The 23,136-nt window shown below is 44.3% G+C and overlaps 1 protein-coding gene across 1 annotated transcript in view; it reads right to left on the bottom strand.

Moving 5' to 3' along the window:
• The window catches only part of FER1L6 (fer-1 like family member 6), a 98,447-nt gene that overhangs the window by 4,445 nt on the left and 70,866 nt on the right, over positions 1-23,136 (bottom strand). Inside the window, exons 28-38 of the mRNA XM_023751897.1 lie at positions 22,521-22,636; positions 21,148-21,279; positions 20,117-20,242; positions 15,632-15,759; positions 11,447-11,617; positions 8,844-9,004; positions 6,840-6,982; positions 5,654-5,742; positions 5,118-5,216; positions 2,482-2,723; positions 988-1,151 (exon numbers count right to left, since the gene is read on the bottom strand). Coding sequence (XP_023607665.1) covers positions 988-1,151; positions 2,482-2,723; positions 5,118-5,216; positions 5,654-5,742; positions 6,840-6,982; positions 8,844-9,004; positions 11,447-11,617; positions 15,632-15,759; positions 20,117-20,242; positions 21,148-21,279; positions 22,521-22,636 — 1,571 coding nt within the window. The remainder of the gene's footprint in view (positions 1-987; positions 1,152-2,481; positions 2,724-5,117; positions 5,217-5,653; positions 5,743-6,839; positions 6,983-8,843; positions 9,005-11,446; positions 11,618-15,631; positions 15,760-20,116; positions 20,243-21,147; positions 21,280-22,520; positions 22,637-23,136) is intronic.

Raw genomic sequence — 23,136 nt, forward strand, 5'->3', positions numbered from 1 at the left:
AATAAGTACTTAGGAGGATGGAGAAGAATGAGCCTCATTCCCTTCATCCAATTCCACCAATCAGGGGGGTTACACTGAGCATGGAGGGAAGAGGAAAACTCCCAGAAAACCGGGCAGCTGACATTCACACAGTTAGGCTCAAAGGGCATCCTTGCCTCATATCCACTGGGCCCCTAGAGCAGAGGAAGGGGGAGGGAAAGGAGGAGGGGGAGAGGGAAGGGGGAAAGGAGTGGGGAGGGGGGAAGGGGAGGGGGAAATAGCTCTCTATCCAGACCTGCTACCAGAAGGGTCCTGATCTGACCTGGATGTGCTTCTGGCACTGGGCACAGGAGCAGAGGGGAGAACATGCCCCCCGCCAAGAGGAGGTCAGCAGCAGAGAAAAGAGGCCACGCATGCAGCCCAGACCCGTTCTCCACTTCTCCGAGACTAAGCCTCCCTCCTCCCTGGCAGAGGCTGTAGGAAAGGGCAGAAGAAACTTTCTTCCCAGTATCTGTGAAAGGTCTGAATGCCTATGCGTGATCCACACAGGAGCACCAAGGGGCAGTGCAGGGACGGGTCAATGGCCCTCCCTGCGGCCACTCTCTCGAGGATGTTTCCAAAGGACGGATCACTTTTTAAATGGAGACTCGTGTTTAAGGGCGAGAGGATGAGGTATTTATGTAAAATCACATCAGTCAGGACTTGATGCACAATTTCAAGAAATGTTGGGGTGGCGGGGGAACTAATGCCAGGGGCATAAGTTCAAGCCAAAAGGACAGAAAACCAGCCTGACAGAGAGAGTCATTAAATCAAAATGCCGAAATATGGAAGGCTAATGCGTTTACAAAGTGTTCAAAATTCTTGCTTCTCAGCAGAACCTTTGCCCTGCAGGGCTCTGTGTCATCCACTGCGAGGCACTTCACTTGAAGTTTGCCAAATTGCTCATTTAAAAGGCTTAATGCTCCCTGCCCCCCCTGCCCCAGCCCTTCTCCTGCAGTTGTCACTTACTGTGAGTTCTTTGCTTTTAGCAAAAGGCCACCAGCCCCGCACGCGCTTTTGCTGGAATATGGAGATCTTGCTCTCCTCACTCGCATTTTCAAACTTGCTGAGATCACAGGCTTTGGCAGACTTGGCTGCCCGGGGGAAACTATTGAGGTTCATTTCCAGGGAGCCTGTGAATAGATGCCCAAAGCAGTTATGGAAGGGCTTTTAAAATCAGTCACCACTCTTGTTCACCCATTCATTCACCCATTCATTCATTCATCCATCATGCCTCCATCTACCCTGTCATTCATTCATCATCCATCACCCATCATCCACCTACTCATCCATCCATCCCTCACTAGTCATTCATTCAGCACCATATTGGATCACTAGCAGGTATTGGGGATACAAACATGGCCAAGACATATTTGGTGCCCTGACAGCATTAATAATGTGGTAGCAGGTAGGAGACAAGGGCAGAGCTACCATATGAAACTTTCAGGCCTCAGTTTCAGGTATCATTGCTGCTGGGCATCTCTGCTCCCTGACTGAAGTCTGAAGCAGGTGCCTATCTCTGGGCCTTCCCCTGCCTTGGCATAGATCAGCCTGTGAGAACCCCCTTCTCCCACCACACCTCCCTCTTTGAGTCCACTAAACCTCTCCAGGTCAGGGACTAAGTCTTACTGTCTTTGTAGTTACTCTCCAAGACCTTAGTGGACTCTCAACAAGATATTTTCAATGAATGAATATAAGGCAGACTAAGATCATGTGCACTAGAGCCATGACAGCACTATATATCTCTCTAATAACCTTTCCCTAGTACAAAACTAATATTTGTTAATTGTGAATATTTAGAATATGCACATAAGCAAAACAAAAAAACAAAAAGAAAAAATTTCCCTCATTCTCTATGGATTAGTCCTTATCATTATGTCATCTTTCTCCTTGACTGTCTCTATCACTTTTTCATATACATATAAACATGTTTTATATAAACATATATTTTACAGAAAGGGAACTTTTCCTACATTCTTTTTTCACTCAATGCATCTTGCACATCTATTCAACTCATTAAATACTTCATTATGTTTAATGGCTGCAGGGTTATCACTTATTGAGTGCTTACTATGTATGAGGCACTATGCTTAGTTTTTAAATTATAGTAACACATATACAGCCCCTAACACCCTCTGAGATATGCTATATTACTACCCCGTTTTTACAACTGAGCCAAACTGAGACACAGCATGAACCACAAGTTAGCTCAAAATTTAACAGCTCCTTCATGGTAGAGCAAAGATAAACTGAAATCTGTTTGAATATGCATCTTCTACCATATGAAAGCTCCATAACTTATTCAGCCAATCCCCTATGAAGGGCTATTTGGAGTGCTTCCAGTTTTTTACTATCATAAGTAGCATTGAAATTATGACCCTTGCAGTGAAATCACAGCAAGCTCCCCCAAGCCCGGGACACAACCCTTAACATGTACACGAGCTGATGAAGCCACTGGCTCACCCAGAAAGTCATCCGAGGACAGCCTTTCAAAATCCCAGACCTGGAGCACCAGCACAGCTGGCGTCTTACACTCCATCTTCTCCAAGGAAAAGATGTTCTCCCTCTTGGTGATGACCATTTGCTTCTCAGCTGGGAGATACTGAAACGGAAACAGGAAGCGCCAGTTGAAGTTCCCCTCGCCGGTCAGGGAGTTGTAATGCACGTCTGTCTCCTGCTTGTCATCTTCCAAACCCTTTATCCACCTGAATAAAGGCAGAACAAGAATTAAACACACATTCTTCAGGCACCAGTACAATTGAGAGTGATTTCACTAGTTTCAATGTGGTCAGAGATCATAGTTTTAAGATTATGATATCATTAGATTTAGATGGAAGTTTCATTGATTCTAAAAGAGGTTAAAGGGCCTGAAACAGATACAGACCCTCATTCTAAGCCATGTTGGGGAAGCATTCAGTTGTTCATGGGCAGACCGGAAGTCCCATGCAATGAAGAAGGAAAATGCAGGAGATGTGAAAGTAGAACCAGTTTCCTTTTATCCTGGGAGCCTTCTTTGTTAGGGGTGCCACCTCTGCACCTGGTGTTACAACAAGATTGCCTACTACACCAAGGCCTCTAAACCTGGCCTAATTTAGACCTGTGATTGCAGGGCTGTGACTGGCCACCTTCTCTCTGGTTGTGGGTCTCAAAAACCCAGCAGACCTGCATCAGTGTGGCCTGGAGGGTACCAGGGCTGCCTGCACCCAACTGGGCTCCAATCCTGGCTCTAGCACTTACTAACTGTACAGCCTCTAACCTCTCTGTGCCTCGGTTTGCATCTGGAAAATGGAAGCAGTGACAGCACCTAGTTCATAGAGTTGTTCTGAGAATTATCCTATACTAGAGGCCCAGTGCACAAAATTCGTGCACAGGTAGGGTCCCTAGTGGCTGCCGGCCACCAGCCGGGGCCTTCCTTCATTCTGTGCCACCCCCTGGTGGTCAGTGCACGTCATAGTGAGTGATTGAACTCCCAGTCAGTCAAACTCCTGAGGGGACACTTTGCATATTAGGCTTTTATATATATAGATAATAAAAGCCTAAGATGCTAAGTGTCCGACTGTTCGACCAGTCACTATGACGTGCACTGACCACCAAGGGGCAGACACTCAAACTGGTAGGTTAGCTTGCTGCTGGGGTCCGGCTGATCGGGACTGGGCTAGACAGGCCAGACACGCCCTGGAGCCCTCCCACTGTCCCTCCCCTGGCCCCAGTCATGCACCGGTGGGGTCCCTCAGCTTGGCCTGAACCCTCTCACAATCTGGGACCCCTTGGGGATGTTGGAGAGCTGGTTTCAGCCAGATCCCCGCAGGCCAGGCCAAGGGACCCCACGGGTGCACGAATCCGTGCACCAGGCCTGTAGTATGAGATAATATGGTAAGTGCTTTTGTACCCCATATTATCTATACAGAAAAACCTCAAAATAACAGACTGATTCAGGCAAGGGGTTGTCTATTAAAGCTGAAAGTCCGTTATATTAATAAAATGGGTTTTTCGAATGCATATGTTAAAAAAAAGACAACTTGTTTACCTGTTTTTACTTATATAGACATGTTTGTGTAATTAAAATTAAGTCTGTATGAATTAAAGTTTAATCTCACAGAAAAGTTTTCTATATGTATTACTGTACTTTTAAATTTATACTGAATAGGTCTAGTCCTATATAATAAAAGCCTAGTAGCATTCGCCAGTCACACTAAGTAAGCAAAGGCACATGGCTGGGGTATGGGCATGGGGGGTGGGGTAAAAGGGACAAGATTTAAGGACATAGTAGAAATGGGAGCATCAATGAGACAGAAGGCTTCCTGGTTGGGGAAGACAAAGAGATACCCAGATGAGGCTGAGATGAGTTTTTTTTTCAGGGGGATACATGTTTATGTCACTTTTGCTTTTGATTCTTTACTCCCTTATCTCTCTCCCTGACTAGAGGCTAAAAGGAAGCCTACAAAGGCACTTGTGTCATAGCCCAAGTGTAAGAGAGACATAAAATCCTCACTTTCCTGAGTCCTAGGTTAGTATCTTTTTTATCAGTATAACTAGCGAACAGGAAGTTTTAAGTTTTACCATTTGTATTAGTCTTACAATCTTATCACTTACTCTTCCATCAATAGTATCACATCTCTCTCCTTCCTTCAGATGTAAATGTATTTTAAATGTTAACCCTTTTCGGTCCAACGTGGAGGCTGACTCGACAGACCAGGCGCTAGGAGCAGGTCCAAAGTCGAGCTGAGGTCTAGTGAGACAGATAACTTCAACATTCAATCCCGTCAATTAATTTGGACCAGACTGTTTGAATTCCAAAAATAAAATTGGACCACAAAGGGTTAATAGAAAAGCCTGTATATACAATATTTAACTTAAAGAGATGCTTATATAAGATTTCCTCACAAAAATATTTTCATGAGATACTAATTTTAACAAAGTGACCAAATAAGACAAATACTTGACAAAGCAAGTGCCCTTATCTAACAAGGTGAGTAAGATGAACTCCCTTTGTGGGATGTGGATGGATTAGCTTCCTTGAGGCATAGATTTGCTTAGGGATTAATTAAAGACGTGAGGAGGGGAAGAATAAGAAGGATGGAGTTTGTTAATGACCTTACCCTTTAACATAAATATCACTTGATTTTTGTCCTGTGAAGATATTCTCATCCTCTAAAATGACATCTTCAGTGTTCCAGATGGTTACTCTCAATTCATATCTGGAATAAGGGAAGGCAGCATTAGGTTGAAAACTATGAAAATTAGTGGGTGTCTATGGGATTCTGTTATTGCTTTGGGTCTGTAAGTTTCCTCAACTTTACCAAGTTCAAAAATATCAACATTTAAGGTCTTGGCTCTATCAAAACCAAGCGTCCCAGCTGGAATCACCAAGGACATGAATTTCTCTGAGAAGATCCTCCTTCCATTAACCAACAATTTTCAGAATGTTGAAGCTCAGTAATAGCCCCTACCATAGAACAGGGACCACCACTCCAATCTCTACAACCCCCTGCTGTTATTGGCCCGGTAGAAAGTGAAATATAATTATCAGGTGCCAACTGATCAATGTAACTCATGAGACACCAGCTCAAATGTCATGATCATTCAGTCTGCTACAATGTTCTCTCTCCCAAAGGTGGGGCTGCAGTTGACTTACCCTTTGGGTTGCCTTGGTGAAATGTCAACAGGAGGTCCAGGCTGAGGCATGTCTTTGGGAAACATGTCCACCCACATCTGCAGGCGGCCCTTATTAAGAAAAGACCTCCTTTAGCTTTGGGGGGCGGGGGTACCACATGAGCAATTGATCATTCACAGTTTTAATAGATCTCTTTACAAGAAATGGATATTAAATACAGCTTAGTCACTTTATACATGTTTAGAATATTTGTTGACAAAGATAAAACTGACATTATTAAAAATATTTTTTTTATTAATTTCAGAGAGGAAGGGAGAGAGAGAGAAAGATAGAAACATCAACGCTAAGAAATTATCATTGATTGGCTGCCTCCTGCACGCTCCCCATTGAGGATCGAGCCTACAACCCAGGCATGTGCCCTGACTGGGAACTGAACCCTGATCTTCTAGTTCATGGGTCAATGCTCAAACACTGAGCACCAGTTGGGCTCATATAATAGTGGCCTCTTCCACTCTCAAAATGGCCACCGTTTGGATAAACAATTCTATGATCATCTCAATTATGTGAGATCATTTATGTAAGAGACCTAGTACATAGAAAGCTCTTAATAACATTTATCTTCTCTTCCCTTCTAAGCCCTAACCTGGATTTCTAGTTATTTTTTTCCCATCCAGTTTCTTCTTACTAGTTCTTCAAGGTAAGCCACCATCTATTGCTTCTCTGGGAAAACTAGTGGGCCGTGTGCCTACTGATAGAACTTTCGGCAAGAGCTTGGACATATCCAATGGGTTTTGAAGTTTCTCAAATGTCAGAATTCTTCCAAAAGAGTTTGGCAGCTCATTCATAAAAAGGAAAAAGCTCCGAGTCCAACACTGACTCCAGGGCAGAGTTTCTCAACCTTGACATTACTGACATTTTGGGCTGAATGATTGGTTCTTTGTTGTGAGAAGTTGTCCTGTGCAGTGTAGGATGTTTAATAGGATCCTGTCCTCTGCCCCCTAGATGTCAGTAGCATCTCCACTCACTTGAGGGAACCAAAAATATTTCCAGACATTGCTAAATGTCCTAGGGCAGGGCAGTGTGTGTATCACAATTGTCCCTCTTTGAGAACCATTATTCTAGGGCACACAAGATTAACTTTCAGGGGAAAGTCACATTCCTTGGGGATGAACACTTGTATCGGGGCCAGATCTGACTTGGCCACTACCTGCTCCATCCCTGGCTTATCCTTGTGGTACAGCGGACGGGTTTCTATGTGCTCAGGAACCAGCCTACACCCAACCTCTGGGATATCATTCCAAGAGTGTAAAACTTTGAGGGCCAAGTGCTCGTAAGACTCCACCGTCTCATCTGCGTGGAAGAAAGAAAAACAAAGAGATTTGTCAGCTGTGTGTTCCTATATGGGGACAGTGATGGGCTGTCAGATGCATTTTAAACACACTTAAAGTTTTTTTAAAAAAAATATATTGAGACACAAGAAAAGCCAGCAAAAGAGAAAAAGAACAAAGAGAGAATGGAAAGAGGTGGGGGTAGTGAGGTAGGAAGGGGAAGGATATTGGAAGTTTAGAGAATGAGACATGAGATGGTTTGATAAGAAGACCCAGAGAACAGTCAGGGGTCTTGGAACATAGGTCTCCTTGAATCAGATTTCTGCAGAGTCTATAAATCACTGGCTTCAAGGTTCTGGAGAGGATATGTTTCTTGGAGATACAAAGCTGTTGGCTAACACCACAGTGTGAGAGGGCCTGGGGCTCAGCATGACCCAAAACAAGGTGGGGAAATGGGCACAATCTATGTTCATGGGTGTTCTCTGTGTTTTCTCGTCATTGCTTGGGATTTCCCTCCTACCATCTCCAGCTCGGAGAAAAGGTTCTTTGATCTATCATTTACCAAAGAAGGTAACTCATGATAACAACTACTGGCAGAAACATTATTTGCAAACATCATATGGCAACAATTGTTGAAAGGATCAAAACTTCTTGACAAAGACTGGAATGGCTACAGTTGACATAGGAAATTGAGCTTTTTTTTTTTTTTTCATAAAAGGGGGGGGGCACAAAATAAATCTCCCAATAGTAGTAATTATAATTAGTAAAAGTTGATAGGGACAAACAAGCAATCAATGGACTAAATCTTTGTCATGAAGTTTAATCCATCAAGAACTGATCTTGAACATAATTTTAGATTTTTGGAGGGCAAAAAATTGTTTAATCATGAAATACAGGATACTGACCAAAGAAACTAAATAAAGCATAGTGTGAAAGAGAATATTCATCAACATAAATTAATCAATATGTCATAAACACACTATTTAAATGTTAATTAATTCTGCATTTAAGAACCTTCAAGAAGTTTCTGGGGTCAAAACAACATGGTAAAAAGAAATCTTGACATCAGTTTGTGGGATCAACACAGCAGTGTCAAAACATCCTGTGACATGTCCTTAATTGGGTTCTTCGCATTAGAAGATGCACCAAACAGACAAGGGTGACAGTACAAGAATTGTTCTGTATCGTTAAAGTAAAGGTGACTTTTCTTCTCATCCTAAGTTTACGAAAACCTCCCTGGGACCTTCCTGGTAGGTGCCATGATATTCCTATGGAAAATCTCCCTTTTAGTGTTGAAATCAGAGAGTTGTTGGTATAACATTTATGGGGGTAATTTTGGTTGTGTCCAAGGATTTACTGTATATAACATTCTTTTTAAGGTCATTGACTACCTTCTGCCACATCAATTCTACTTATGTGATCTCTAGAAACATCAGAAATGTGCAAAAGTAGGTATGAGGAAGTGCATGGTAGCATTAAGTGTCACTGCAGAAAGTGGACACAATGTAAATAAACGGCAAAACCACAAAAATGAATATTATCAGTGATCATTTCAAAGCACAAGGGAGAATTGTCATGATCTAATTGAAACAGAAAAGACAGGATACAAAACTACATGACATTTATAATTCTATAAAAATCTGATATATAGCACGCACACACACATGCACACAAACTGTAAGGAAATGGACCAGCATGCAACATGCTTATCTCTGCTTTGGGGATTATAAGTGATCTGCATTATCCTCTTTACTTTTCCACATTTTCTCCCTCGAGCATGCATCACTTTTACAATAGATGACCACTGTCCCCGGCCACCAACACCACCAGAAGCAGGCTTTTCAAAACAGCAAAAGTCAGGGGGCTGCGTTGGGGGAAATTACCCGAGTCCTCTTCAGTGAAGACTGTTTTTCCAGAAAAGACCTGGCTTCCGATCTGTATTTTCCCGGGATGGAAGTAGGGCCCATCCAGCTTGTTGTCCTTGCAGAGCTTGGCGAGGATTTCCGTGGGCTTGGACGTGTCTCTCCAGGCGTTGTATCCTTCTCTGCAAAGTGGAGGGAGGACAGAGAAGGGAGGCCCGGCTTCCCCCGGAAGGATACACTCCATGTCCCTATTCAAAGGGCCCCCTAAGATCCGCGTGGTTTCCTTCAGATTCGACTTGCCATTCTATACACTTGGGCTAGCGGTTTTTGTTTTGTTTTCTCTCTTTTCTGGTCCAGACCTCTGCATGTGATGCTTGTATGAAAAGCAGGACTGCTGAATAGCTTGACATAAAAATCTTTTGTAAGTTGTTTATTTTTTTTAAAGAAATGTACCTTAAAAAATTTGAAGCGAGATTCATATAACATAAAATTAACCATTATAAGGTTGACCAAATTCAGTGGCATTTAGAACATTCACAATGTTGTGCAAAAAAAATTTCCATCACCCCAAAAGAACCCTGTGCCCATTAAGCAGTTCCTCCTCGTTCCTCCCCGCTCCCTTTTTGGCAATCACCAACCTGCTGTCTCCACGGATTTCTTTGCAGGCTGTTTTTGTTCTGCTTCTAACAGAATAGCCATTTGGCTGCTATTCATTCTTAGAGAAAAGCCTAGCTCATTCTTTCAGTTTCTCTGCTTCTTTCCTCCCCTCTGCTCCCCCCTCCCCCAAATCATACTGTGGACTCGTGACATAGGCAGAAAGTCTATGTGTGTTGTTTCTCTAATCAGTGATTTTCCTGGTGCTGAGTTTCTAAATCTGTCCAACCCTTTCATTCCTTAAAAAGAGCTGTTTGTTTAAAAGTTATTAACTGGCAATGAACTGCTCTCTAAGAGCCATGACTAAGATGAGCTTGGATTTTTCTGCACATTGGGACCCAGGATTCATCAGAACTTAACTTGTCTAAGCATTTAAATCAATCAAAACATGGCTACAAAGCCGTTGTCCTACATCGTGCCAGAGATATGAGGGCCCTGGAGTGACCATCCAAACCAAGGCCAGAGCCACACACAGGCCTCCCCAGACACAGGTGCTCTTGTCTTATTCTAAAACTTTTTCAGTGAACAAAGGTTATAAGCTTGCTGACTAAACTATTTTGCTCATAGGTAGTTCCACTGTCTGGAAATTCTTCTGAACAAAGGATGCACCATGCTGGCCTGTGGCTTCCTGCCCCGACTTTGGAGTTAGTTCAGCTAATCATGTTCTGAATGGTACCCTCTCCTGTACTTGAGGGTGATGAGAATACCTCGGAGGCTTATACAGTCACTGGGGTGCCAACACTGAACTGGCTTCCTGGGCTCAGAGGAGAGGAGGCCAGCCGTAGACACGTGCCTGAAATCATGCCGTGAAGGGAACAAGCACACAGACTCTGTTCATGTGCATCTAAATGGGGACAGCCCTCCTACAGAGCCATTTGGACGTCTATAATTTCAATGGAATAATCCATATCTGCAGATGAATACTGAGCGAATTGTCAGAGGGGTGTGCAATGGCTTTTGTATGCTTATAGCAGCAATATTTCTAGTGGAATAAAGAAGAAAAATGTAAATGTCCTAAAGTTCACAAAGGCAAACTGGTCATATCATGTTATAATAAATTCGTATGATGGAACACCACAGAGTTAGTAAAATAATTATGTTGAAGGATGTTAATGATATTATAGAATGCTTATAAGGCTTAGTGAGACAAGTGATTTACAAAACTGTACAGAGAGTATAAATCTAACTTTGGGGGGAAATAGCATAGAAAAAAACACTAAAAGGAAATACATAAAATTTCTTTACATAAGTTATCTCTGGATGGAATAATTTGAGCATTATTTTGTACTTTCTGTATTTCCTAAATTTTCTACAATGAACATATTATTTTATATTCATAAAAATATTTGTAAAAGTATACCATAAAAATCTAATGAACGTCTTTATATTTTCCTAGCTGAAATTTGTAATTGTAAGATTCTAATTTTTTCTTTAAGATATCAGCTACATTTTTTTTAAAATAAAGCTGGTAGTCTATACTTTCAAATTAAGCAGAATTCAAAATCTTTGTAAAGAGTGAGAGCTGGGCCCACACTTGCTCCATTTTTAAGTTGGGGATAACGGCTCACTGGGTTTTGAGAGAACTGACTGAAATACTCTATGGAAAGTGCTTGGTATGTCATAGGTGTTAGTTATCATTAACTGGGGTACTGGCATTTGTGTTATAATAATCATTCTTCTGGCATCACTCCCCTTCATGGAACTCTGCCCACCAGGCCCAGCTGACGGAGTGAACACATGCAACTCAGCTCCTGGCTCCTGAAGGACCTTCCCTGGGCCCTACATCAGCGCTGCCTCCCCAACCCCACCCCCTCCAGGGCATCCAGCATTTTCCTCAATCCCGCCCCGCTGACGGGAGCCCATTTGAGACGCTGAAGCTGAGCCTTGGCTGGCCTTCCCAGAACAGGCGATCTAAGCCCACAGCCTCGGGACCTCGGGAGGCCAGCAGTGTCTGCGGGGAAAGCACTTACATCTCGTACTGGCTCTGCAGGCCGCAGATGGCGCGGTGTTTGCTGTAAAAGCGGTTCTCCAGGTCGATCCTGGTCTCGCCAATGAGGTCATCTGTCCCAATCATGTCGTGGTCGTAGATCAGGACGGAGAGCAGGGACTCCTTTGGGAACGTGGCCTGGATCTCAAATGACCTGCGGTCCAAGCAGAGGCTTTGGGAGTCAACATTTGGCGACAGGGGACATTTCCCAGCTTCGCATTTAGCGAGCCTGCAGTCCGCATGAACGCACTAAACACTCAGGAGGTATTTATGTGGTTTAATTTTTCACTAAGACACAACAATTTCCAGTTTTGTTGTCACTTTTCAGTAACCATTAATCCCCGCATTCATGGGCCATCCGTTTCCGTCTTTAACTAGGGGGGGCAGCTAGATGGAGAGGAAAATCCTTGGGTTTGGTCTCAAACTGATTTCCAGCCTTGGTTTTGAATCAGTACCTTCCTGACTGTAAAACATGGGAAAGTTTCTTCATCCTGCTTAGGCTCCTTATGTGTAAATGGAGATAAACGTCTTCGTTATAAGACAGCGAGGTGGTTAAATGCTGTTTTTACAAAGCGCACATTTTACTTCTAGGCGTTGAACTGGCGCCCAATAGATTGCCATTCCCGTTCCCGCCCACTTTTGCTTCATCGGGGAGTACAGCTGAGCTTATTTGAAATGAGAGCCCTATACAAGATGGACAAACCCTAAAGCAGTGGTTCTCAACCTTGGCTGCACATTAGAATTACCTGGGAATCTTTTTAAAATCCTGATTTCTGGGCCTTATCCTCCGGAAATTCTGTTTCTTTGTTACTAATGTTGTGGCCCCACCCCATAACAAAGAAACAGAATTTCTGGAGGATGAGGCCCAGAAATCAGGATTTTAAAAAGATTCCCAGGTGATTCTAATGCGCAGCCAAGGTTGAGAACCACTGCCCTAAAGACTAGGATGACAGGACTGGAATGCCGTCTCTACAGAGTCTGAGCCCTGAGAACAGAGACCCGCCGTCCTCATCTCCGCACTGTTGCAGCCTGCATGCCCCTGCACAGAGTAGGCAGCAGCGTTTCCCTGAGCTGCCAGGGACCTCAGAGGTCACCATATCCAATCCCTTCACTTTATAGATGAGGACGTTACAATCCAGAGAACACGAGTGACTTGGCCAGGGGCATAAGTCAGGCCCAACTCATAGAAGTGCCAGTTTTCTGACTCCTAGTTCTGGCTCTTTCCTGGATGCCACGTCAGTGCAAGGTGTTAGAGTCCATCCTGCTGTTGGAATTCCTGGGACAATGCATTATCCATGCGACTGAGCATTAGAGAAGCTAAGAATTAAACCCTGCATTTTAGGGAAATGTCTTCCTGAAAACCAAATCAGGACACACTAATGTTTCTCTACTGTTCTCGGGGCAAGGTGAGGTGGCCGGGGAGCAAGGGACAGGGAGGAGGCGGGAGGAAGGGAGATTGAGGACCCATTATTTCCCACGTGCCTGCGGGCCTGTCTGGGCTGCTGTCCAACTCGTGCTCAGATTCACGTGGCCCTGACTCACTCTCTGGTGTGGCAGGAACTGCAATCACAGCACAGCCTGAGCCAATTAACCTCGCCCCCCGGCCCCATCCCCCAGAGAAAAAGGCAGCCAGCTCCAAGCTTCCGGGACTGTGACTGACTAAGGCAGCGGGAGCAGGCTGTGTGGGGAAGAAATTAGCATCTTCCACCTAAAGACATAGTACTGCCTCCCTGGAATCCAAACAGTAATTGATTCTGGAGGCATCTCGCAAGGAAGCATCCAGCTGCCCATGTCTGAGCTTAGCTGCCACCGGGAAAGGACTTAAGTGCTAACTGCCCCTGGCAACCTTGCCGACTCCATGCCTCTGTTCCATCTCCTGAGCCGTGTGCTCACAGATTAACCTCTCCTGGCTCTTCACTGGGGCCGTCTCACCATCTCTAGGTCCAATGGTGGTTTGAGAAATGCACCGTGAACTGGGTAAAAACTGAGCCTTTGAAACATTCAGTACCTCTGAGCTTCAGAGCAACGATGTTCCACTGTTTCTTTGTTCAGTTATTTATTCTCTTGCTAATTCCTTTGTTCACTGGACAGTTATTACACATTCATTATGTGCCAGGCACTGTGGTGACTAAGAAAACAAGGAACCACCGAAGTCTGCAGACAGGTGCCACTCAGGCTGATGCACAGTGACAGGCCCTATTAAATCCCACCGGAAACTGACTGGAGGTTTGTCCACCCATCTGTTCATTCATTTGTTCACCATTCATTCACTCACTTATTCCTTCTAGTACTCACTGGGCATGTGCTCTGTGCCATGCCCTGTCCTGGGTGCTGGGACGTGGCGTTGAACAGGCTGGACCGAGTCCCTGCTCCGTGGAGCTTACATTCCAGTGGGGAGATAAGAGACAACCAATCAACACCCAAACATGTCAATTCATGTCAGAGGTCGTAAGGAAAAGCAGGTGAGGTGCCAGGGATCACGGGTGGAGCCTGTGGCATCCTCATTCAGTGGTGAGGTCCCAAAGAGGGAGTCCCTGACCCCACCCAGGTCAGGCCCAGGAGCCCGCCGCTCTCCCTGCTGGAACACTGCAGGAATGAGCCAGCAACTTTTGTCGCTGAGTCACCATTAAATACCATTCCAACAAAGCATCCACACGTGGAGGCTTCTGTAAGAGTCTGCAATGCCCGGGCGGGAGAGAATATTGCATCACCCCCTTCTCCTGTTTACCACAGCCGTCAGCGGGCGTAATACAGCCAGTCTAATTCAGGGCGCTGTGGTGAGAGTGGCAAATAAAAAGTAACTGCAAAGCACTTGGCAAAATGAAGTGCCGGTTACATAAACAGCAGATAATGGTAAAGGTCACCTCTGGATCAGGGAAGCGAGGGTGCGTTTCCCTGGCATCGTTGTAATCATCTCATAAACCTGAGCAGGCACAATCATTTATTTCATTTCCTCGGGAGCAGGAAAGTGTAAGGGTTTGGCGCTCATCAAATGTCAGAGGGTCCGAAGAGATCGCAAATGTGGAAGTGAATTTAAATAAGGCTGATGGAGATTTCACTCCACACTCCTGTTACTCAGGAAACCAGGGAATTAAATACACTTAACATATATCTGTTGCTAAAATGATTATTAAGAGAGAGAGAGAGGAAGGGTATGTGTTTTGAGCACCTCTTACGGGCTAGCATAGACTACAGTGAGAGTCTATACATTTAATCTCCTAAAGCAGCGGTTCTCAACCTGTGGGTCGCCACCCCTTTGGCGGTCGAATGACCCTTTCACAGGGGTCGCCTAAGACCATCCTGCATATCAGATATTTACATTATGATTCATAACAGTAGCAACATTACAGTTATGAAGTAGCAACGAAAATAATTTTATGGTTGGGTCACAACATGAGGAACTGTATTTAAAGGGCCAGAAGGTTGAGAACCACTGTCCTAAAGATGCCTGAGAGTCAAGTCACTGTTGTTGCTTTACAGATGAGGAAAACCAGGATCAGAGAGGTTAAGCCACCTGCATAAAGTTACACAGCCTGTATGTGGCAGAATGAAACCCGCATCTGCTTGACGCCAAAGTTAACAGCAATCAGGTGCACCAGCTCCAGCAGGGAACACGAATGTGCGGCACACCCGTTAGCAGACAAATGGGGGTGGTGGGGTTTCTGTGAACGGGGGAAAGCCTGGTTCACCCAACATGCACACATGCAACACACTTTGCAGGAAAACAAAGCACGGAGGGGGACACAGTTCAACCTTTTTACTTTGGGGGTCACCTCAAATGAGCTGCAAAATGATACGATGGGAAAATCCCTTTGGCAGGAGACAAGACCAAAGGTGTGGCCTCTTCTCCACTCGAGCTGTGTGAACTTGAATGAGTTTCTAAACCTCTGGGCCTTGGTTGCCATGTTTGCAAAAAGGATACATCCCTGTCCAAAAGCAGGAGGCTGAATCTAGGAGAGATGAAGATCTAGGAAAATCATTATTGGAGAACTGTCGGCGTGAGAATCACCATGTACCACCTTATACCTGAAGGGACCAAAGAAGTTGGCCTTTCTCCACAAAGCAGAAGTTAACATCTAACCTCCTGCCACCACGTACTCAGACACACCCCTGTACACAGCAGCCCCCCCAACACTCCCCCAGCGACTCCACCCAGATGGCCACTGACCTTCCAAACACTGGGTTCAGCTGCTTGGGGATGTATTTGTCTCGGTCCTTGATTTCTGTTTTGCCAAGCTTGACCACAATGTAGGGATCCGATTTGCCGTCTGGATCAGCTGGGCTAAGATTAAATGCCTGGGGGCAAGAAAGGACATCCCCTTGGTCCAGTGGTTCCCACCACTGGCTGCTCACTGGGATCCCAGGGCAGTTTAAAATACACAGACGCCCCACTCCCATCCCCAGGTGTTCTGATTTACTTGGCCTTGGGCTTTGGGCTTTTTAGAAGCTCCCAGAGGACTCTAGTGTGCCGCCAAGGCTAAGAACCACTGCATTAGCCTCCCCAAGTTGCTGTTAAGAGCTATCAGCTTTGCCGAAGTTCAGCATTCTCTGGAGTTGTCTGCCCGGGGAAAGCAGCGCTTGGCACAGAGGCATGAGGAATTTGCTGGGCCAGGAGGCAGAGGCATGCATTTGAGTTCTGGTTCTGGTTGGGCAGTCTGAGATCTGTCAAATCAGAGCCCAGAAGGATTGGGCTCTGAGTCCATGACCCCATCAGTCTTGCATTTAGCACTGGCTGATTAATGATCTGTTTCTCAGAGTGAGTCTGGCTCCAGAGAAGCTGGGCAATAAACCATCACAAGCAACACTTTTTTTTTAAATCCTCACCTAAGGATATGTTTTTACTGGTTTTCAGAGAGAGAGAGAAAGAAAACACACATCAATGTGAGAAAAGAAACATCCATCAATCGGTTGCCTCCCATATGTGCCCTGGCTAGAGATCGAACCAGTAATCTAGGTATGTGCCCTGACTAGGAATCGAACCCAAAACCTTTTGGTATACAGGATGACGCTCCAACCAACTAAGCCACCCAGCTAGGGCAGTAAACATTTTCTAAGAGAAAGTGGGGGTAGGGGGTCAGTGAGGAATGATGCAGAAAAGAGGGAGAAACTCTGTAGAGATGAGAGCTGAGTGAGAAACAGTCCGTAGTCAGGACTCTATCCTACAGATGGGATGGCATGAGTACACAGAGCTATATTTTCAAGGAGTTCATGAGAGCATGCGTAATAGCCACATTTGTAGACAATCTACATGTCAATGACTTAAGGGGAAACTTAATCCAAAATGGTCCCTTCATCACATCACCCAATTTTTTAAAATATATTTTATTGATTTTTTGCAGAGAGGAAGGGAGAGAGATAGAGAGTTAGAAACATCAATGAGAGAGAAACATCGATCAGCTGCCTCCTGCACATCTCCTACTGGGGATGTGCCCACAACCAAGGTACATGCCCTTGACCGGAATCAAACCCAGGACCTTTCAGTCCGCAGGCCGACGCTCTATCCACCGAGCCAAACCGGTTTTGGCCACATCACCCAATTTTAATCATCCACGCTGCAGTTATCTCTGACTTTCATTTTATTTACCTGACCCTTTGTTTCTATTTAATACATTCTTAATGCCCCAACATCTCCAGCTAGTATGTAATCGCCAAGAGAGCAAGGCTACTGGCTGTCTCGCTCATTATATTATTTCCAGGATCTCGAATACGGTCTTCTTAGTATTTGTTGTACGGATGAATAAATGGATGCTAACATTAATTCAGAAAAATGCTAGGTAGCTACTAAGAAGAATGAGAAGGCCTGTATATACTGATCTGGGAAAATGTCCAAGTTGTATTACTAGCTAAGAAAAGAAAATAGGAGATCAATATGTAATGTATCAAGCAGGATTCTGTTAAATAACTACCAGGGAGGAGCTGTAGACAAGTGGAAATAGATACAGATTTATTTGTATCTGCAGGTGGAAGTAAGTTATTTCTGGGGGTGGAATTGCAGAGGGGGGGATTTTTCTTTCTTTCTTTATGCAACTTTTTAAGTAGTATTATTTTTACTTTGTTGGTGTTTTATTAAATGAAAATATTTTTTAAAAATATATTTTTATTGACATCAGAGAGGGAGAAAAAGGGAGGGATAGAAACATCAATGATGAGAGAGAACCATTGATCGGCTGCCTCCTGCACGCCCCCCACTGGGGGTCCTGTGGGCATGTGCCCTGATCAGAAATAGAACTGTGACCTCCTGGCTCATAGGTTGACGCTCAACCACTGAGCCACGCTGGTCGGGCAAATGAAAGGATTTCTAATTAACTTATGTAGTTAATGGGTAAAATCTTAGTGTGAGAGAGTAAACCACACAATCACTATTACTAGAAATGTCAATGAAAAGCATATACTGTCCATAATTACAGTGAATTTATCCTACATCCTGCAACCCAGGGCCACCACCCCTGCTCTTCACTTGGCCAAGTCCTGCTTGTCCTCAAGTTCCAGCCCAAGCCCTCCCTCCTCCACTGTTTCCTGAGCAGGAAGCTGATATGCATTCCTGGCCTTAGTCTAAGGGTACTGGACATATAAAAGTGGGCTGTAGATGTTTGCTAATGAATCAATACATAATGGTCCTTCTCCCATCTCTGTGGTCCAAAATCTTTCTCCTTCCTTGTACTGCTCGAACCCTCTATTTCCGGGTTGCCCCAAATTTGTCCCAGAGAACCGTAGTTCTGCAGGGTTTTCTGTAGAGAGAAAAAAAAGTGTGGGGCAGTAAGTTTAGATGATGCTGTTAAAGACTCGACAGTTAAATAGATTTCTTTGCTTCTGGAATTCTCAGAGCCTTGACTGTGCTAATGAGCTTTGTGGACCTCAGGGGCTGGTGAAGGAAAAAAATATTATATGCACCACTTCTCAAATTTATTTGTACATACAGGAGCTATAGACGAGTGGAAATAGATCTAGATTTATTTGTATCTGCAGGTTAAAGTAAGTTATTTCTGGGGGTGGAATTGCAGAGGTGGGGTGATTTTCCAAGAAATTATCTCTCCCAAGACATGAGTGACCTCCTGAACAAGATTTAGAAAAGGTTAGTCTAACCCAGGGGTGGGCAAACTTTTTGACTCGAGGGCCACAATGGGTTCTTAAACTGGACCGGAGGGCCGGAACAAAAGCATGGATGGAGTGTTTGTGTGAACTAATATAAATTCAAAGTAAACATCATTACATAAAAGGGTACGGTCTTTTTTTTTTTTTAGTTTTATTCATTTCAAATGGGCCGGATCTGGCCCGCGGGCCGTAGTTTGCCCACGGCTGGTCTAACCAGTGGTCGGCAAACTGCGGCTAGTAAGCCACATGCGGCTCTTTGACCCCTTGAGTGTGGCTCTTCCTAAGCCTTAGGAGTACCCTAATTAAGTTAATAACAATGTACCTACCTATATAGTTTAAGTTTTAAAAATTTGGCTCTCAAAAGAAATTTCAATCGTTGTACTGTTGATATTTGGCTCTGCTGACTAATGAGTTTGCCAACCACTGGTCTAAACTATCCTGTGGGTGGGTGCTTAGAATAAACTACCCAGCATCGCCAGTGATTCTTTACAAGTGCTTCTCACCCCCAAATCCCAGTGGTTAGAACACGCCTGGCACGTGGTGGTCGTGGGATGACGATGAACATGTTAGTGGCACGATGGAAAGGGGAAACTTAGTTCTCCCTTAGCACAAAGAAGAATTCATTTTTATTTTATGCTTCCTTTATGTTTTTAAAAAAGGATGCAGGCAATGTCAGCAGAGAGTTAATATAAAATAAGACTACCGCAATCAAATAAGATTATGGAAATCAACTCCAAGTTCAGGAGATGAAAACAGATACATGAGCCACAGAGGTTCAGCAGACAACTGCTTGGATTGAGCATCAGACTTGGCCCTGAGCTTCCTGGCAATCAGGCCCCGACGTTTCACAATTAAAGTGTAGGGCTTGCATATTCAAAAAGTAGGGCAGAGAATGTTTTTCTCGGAAATACATTCAACATGGAATTTCTCAGCCCTGTTTGTTTTTCTAACAGTCTTGCCTGGGAGCTTCCTGTTTCCAGCCTATTTGATTTTCTTCCCAGTTAGCAGCAAACCCAGAGAGCAAATACAGCTACACACATCAAGCCTGGAAAGCCAGCAGGTAGATGTCAAATACAGCTACACACATCAAGCCTGGAAAGCCAGCAGGTAGATGTCCACGTTACCAACCAAGCTTCACACCCCTGTTGTGGAAGAACTGTGTCCTCTCAAAATTCACACGCGGAAGCCCTAACCCCCAGTGTGACTGTACTTGGAGCCCTAATCCATCAAGACTAATGGCCTTATAAGAAGAGGGAGCGACACCAGATCTCTCTCTGTCTCTCTCTCTCTCTCTCTCTCTCTCTCTCTCTCTCTCTCTCTCGCATGTGCGCGCGCTGTGCACACAGGTGAAAGGCCATGTGAGGGCAGAGCCAGAAGGTGGCCATCTACAAGCCAGGGAGAGAGGCTTCCCCAGAAACCAATCCTGATGGCACCTTGACCGTGGACTCCCAGCCTCCAGACTGTGAGAAAACAAATGCCTGTTATTTAAGTGACCCAGGTGGTAGTGTTTTGAATGGCAGCCCGAGCAGACTGAGCCCCTCAGAGTAAACAGGATGCTCACCGCCACAATGTACACCCGGATCATGACTTTGACGGGGTGGTTGGGTGGAATCCCTTGTTGGATTCTCAGCTGCCCGTTGTCCTCAGTGCTGGAATCCTCGGGGCTTTTGTAAATACAGAAAGAGCCCTGGAAACACAAAACACCACCCATTGAAACGAGATGGTCATACGTCCCACCAAAAGCCAGAGAGGGCATAACACTGGGAAAGTGAGCACAGCTGGGGTCAAACAGGAGCACTGCCCTTGCCCTCTGAGTGTCCTCAGAAGCTCACGTCGCCTGCCTGCATCTGGGCTTCTTCACGGCACATCTGAATTGGTGTTGGCAGAGGAACACTTCCCCACAGGGCTGTTAGCATTATAACCAGGATCAAAATCCACATTGGCAGACTGCAATACCCATGTATTTCCAACACATGACACTGCATGTAAAGGGCCCAGCATGCGGTAGGTTCCTAGTGTGAACTACTACTCTGATGCTGACACCGTACCTCTGCCAGATGAAGGGTTTGTAACTTACACATTTGGTAGGTCAGGGGTGGGAAGAACAAAGTAAAATACAGTGATTATTTTTTAAAATATATTTTTATTGATTTCAAAGAGGAAGGAAGAGGGAAAGAGAGATAGAAACATCAATGATGAGAGAAAATCATTGATTGACTGCCTCCTGCACACCCCATACTGGGCCAGCAACATGGGCATGTGTCCTGACCAGGAATCAAACCTGACCTCCTGGTTCATAGGTCGATGCTCCACCACCGAGCCATGCCGACCAGGCAAAATTCAGTGATTCTTTAGGGTAACAACTCTCTCTTCTTATATTCCATTAGTATGACTTCCAACCCCCTTCACTGCCCATGAAGCAAGTGTCTCAAAAGACTGGGGTTGGGTCTTGTGAGGCTCTAGAAAAGATCTTGTATAAGATGTAGGAATTTCCTTATACACATCCCATATCACAATCCCATCAATAGAATGAGTCATATCTGACATTTATGGACAGAAGAACCAAATAAAAGAGTTAACTCTGGAACTTGCCTTAAACTTTCCTATGACTCGGTCTCCATCAAGGCCATGGTCATCTTCCGTAGACTTGCCTCTGAAGAGCTCAAAGGTTTTCACCCAGTCTTCAAAATTGTTGAACTCACTCTCGAGGTCGCCATCATATATCTTTAGGGAGAAGGGAAGAGAGTTTGCTCAGACAAAGGAAAGAGGCCCAAGATTGATTTAATGAAAAAAGCCAATATTCTCCAAAGCCAGACTTGATAGGACCCCTTGGAAAAATCTAGAGGCTGCTGTTAATTATCTTTAGCAAAATAAGGAATATGACAAAATCAGCATTCTTGGATCTAATGACCCCTCCAAAATTTATAAAACCTTCTGATAAACTTTGAAGTTCCAAGAAATGTATAGCTAAACCAAAATTTTTAAAATATAATTTAAAATTATAAACATGACAAACTTTTTAATAGCTAATTGATGTCTTTGGCTTTTTCAATATAGACTATCATATCTTGAGGTCATTCCAGTCAATATATGCTTCTTAAGCACCTAATTCTTAGCATTTATAAAGTGAGGAAATACATATATTTTTAAAAATATTTTTATTGATTTCAGAGAGAAAGGGAGAGGGACAGAGAGATAGAAACATCAATGATGAGAGAGAATTATTGATTGGCTGTCTCCTGCACACCCCCTAATGGGGATCAAGACCGAAACCCAGGCATGTGCCCTTGACCAGAATCGAACCTGGGACCCTTCAGTTTGCAGGCCAACTGAGCCAACTAGAGCTGAAATGTTTTGTTTTTATTATAATGCATACAGACATGAGTTTTCCAAGTGGGAAATTATACGTATATACACTTTAGAAATGCAAAATTGAATTTAAGATTGGTAATATAATTAAATCACTTATTCAAATTTTCTATCAAAATTATTTATCTAAATTTGTTATCGAGATACATAATTTTCATACTCCCAGTTTTCATATCCACCAATATGCCTCTATCTAATAGCCTTTGGCTAATGTTAAAATTGGTCTGACGGAACTGACTTCAGTTCGAGTTAAAACTCCTGCTAATTTGAGTATGTACACATCTGCATGATGATGACAAGCTCCAAGAGGTGAGCCAAGGGGAACACACGCACTGTCAGTGACCTTGCTGGATCCAGGCTAAGCAATGTAAGTTATGTCCCTTTCTAACATGAGGATGTAGGAAACAGAAAACTAGCAAGCTCCATTGTCTTGGCTTACATGCTTGTTAAACCTTATTTCTCTGCATCGATGATTATAATGAAGACAAAGTAAGTTAGTTCAGACAAAGACATTACTAGGATTGACTGAAGCACCAACAGGACCCCCTTCTGAGCTTCCCACCCCTTCCATGGCGGCGATGGCTGTGTCCACACACCTTCAAGACAGCCAGGTTGGGGATTTCATCTTCTTTGGGCTTCTTCTTGAGCATTTTATCTTTCTTCTTCTTCGGGCCATCTTCTATATTCACCACGACCTCATCGGGTTTTGCATCTGTGGGTATTTAGTGGAAATTGTTAGACTTCTCACGGCTGCAGAGATGAGAAGAAACAAAGTCCCTTATTCTGGCATGTGTCATGACACTTCTTTTCAAAAAGAAAGAGTAACATTTTGCTGTAGGACTGCTATAGTCTGTGCATTACAGAACTGGAGGAGATGCCACTCACATAGTAACGCAATGTCAGCAGATCTCCTGGGGCCAGTGTGCTGGCCTGTCCTGGTACATGTAAGAACTCCTTAAACAAGGCATGGGGGCGGGGGGGGGGGACCCTAACTGGTTTGGCTCAGAGGATAGAGCATTGGCTCTCTCATCAATGCTTCTAACTCTCTATCCCTCTCCCTTTCTCTCTGTAAAAAAAATCAATAAAATATATTTTAAAAAACAACAACAAACAAGGCACGGGGGAGGGGGAGGGGGAGAGATAATTTGCTCAGTCATCCAACTAACAAAGAACAGACTCAGGATGGGCTGACTTCAAAGCTCTGAGTTACAG

Source organism: Myotis lucifugus, unplaced genomic scaffold (assembly GCF_000147115.1).
Source record: "Myotis lucifugus unplaced genomic scaffold, Myoluc2.0 scaffold_27, whole genome shotgun sequence".
In the NCBI taxonomy this organism is placed as follows: domain Eukaryota; kingdom Metazoa; phylum Chordata; class Mammalia; order Chiroptera; family Vespertilionidae; genus Myotis; species Myotis lucifugus.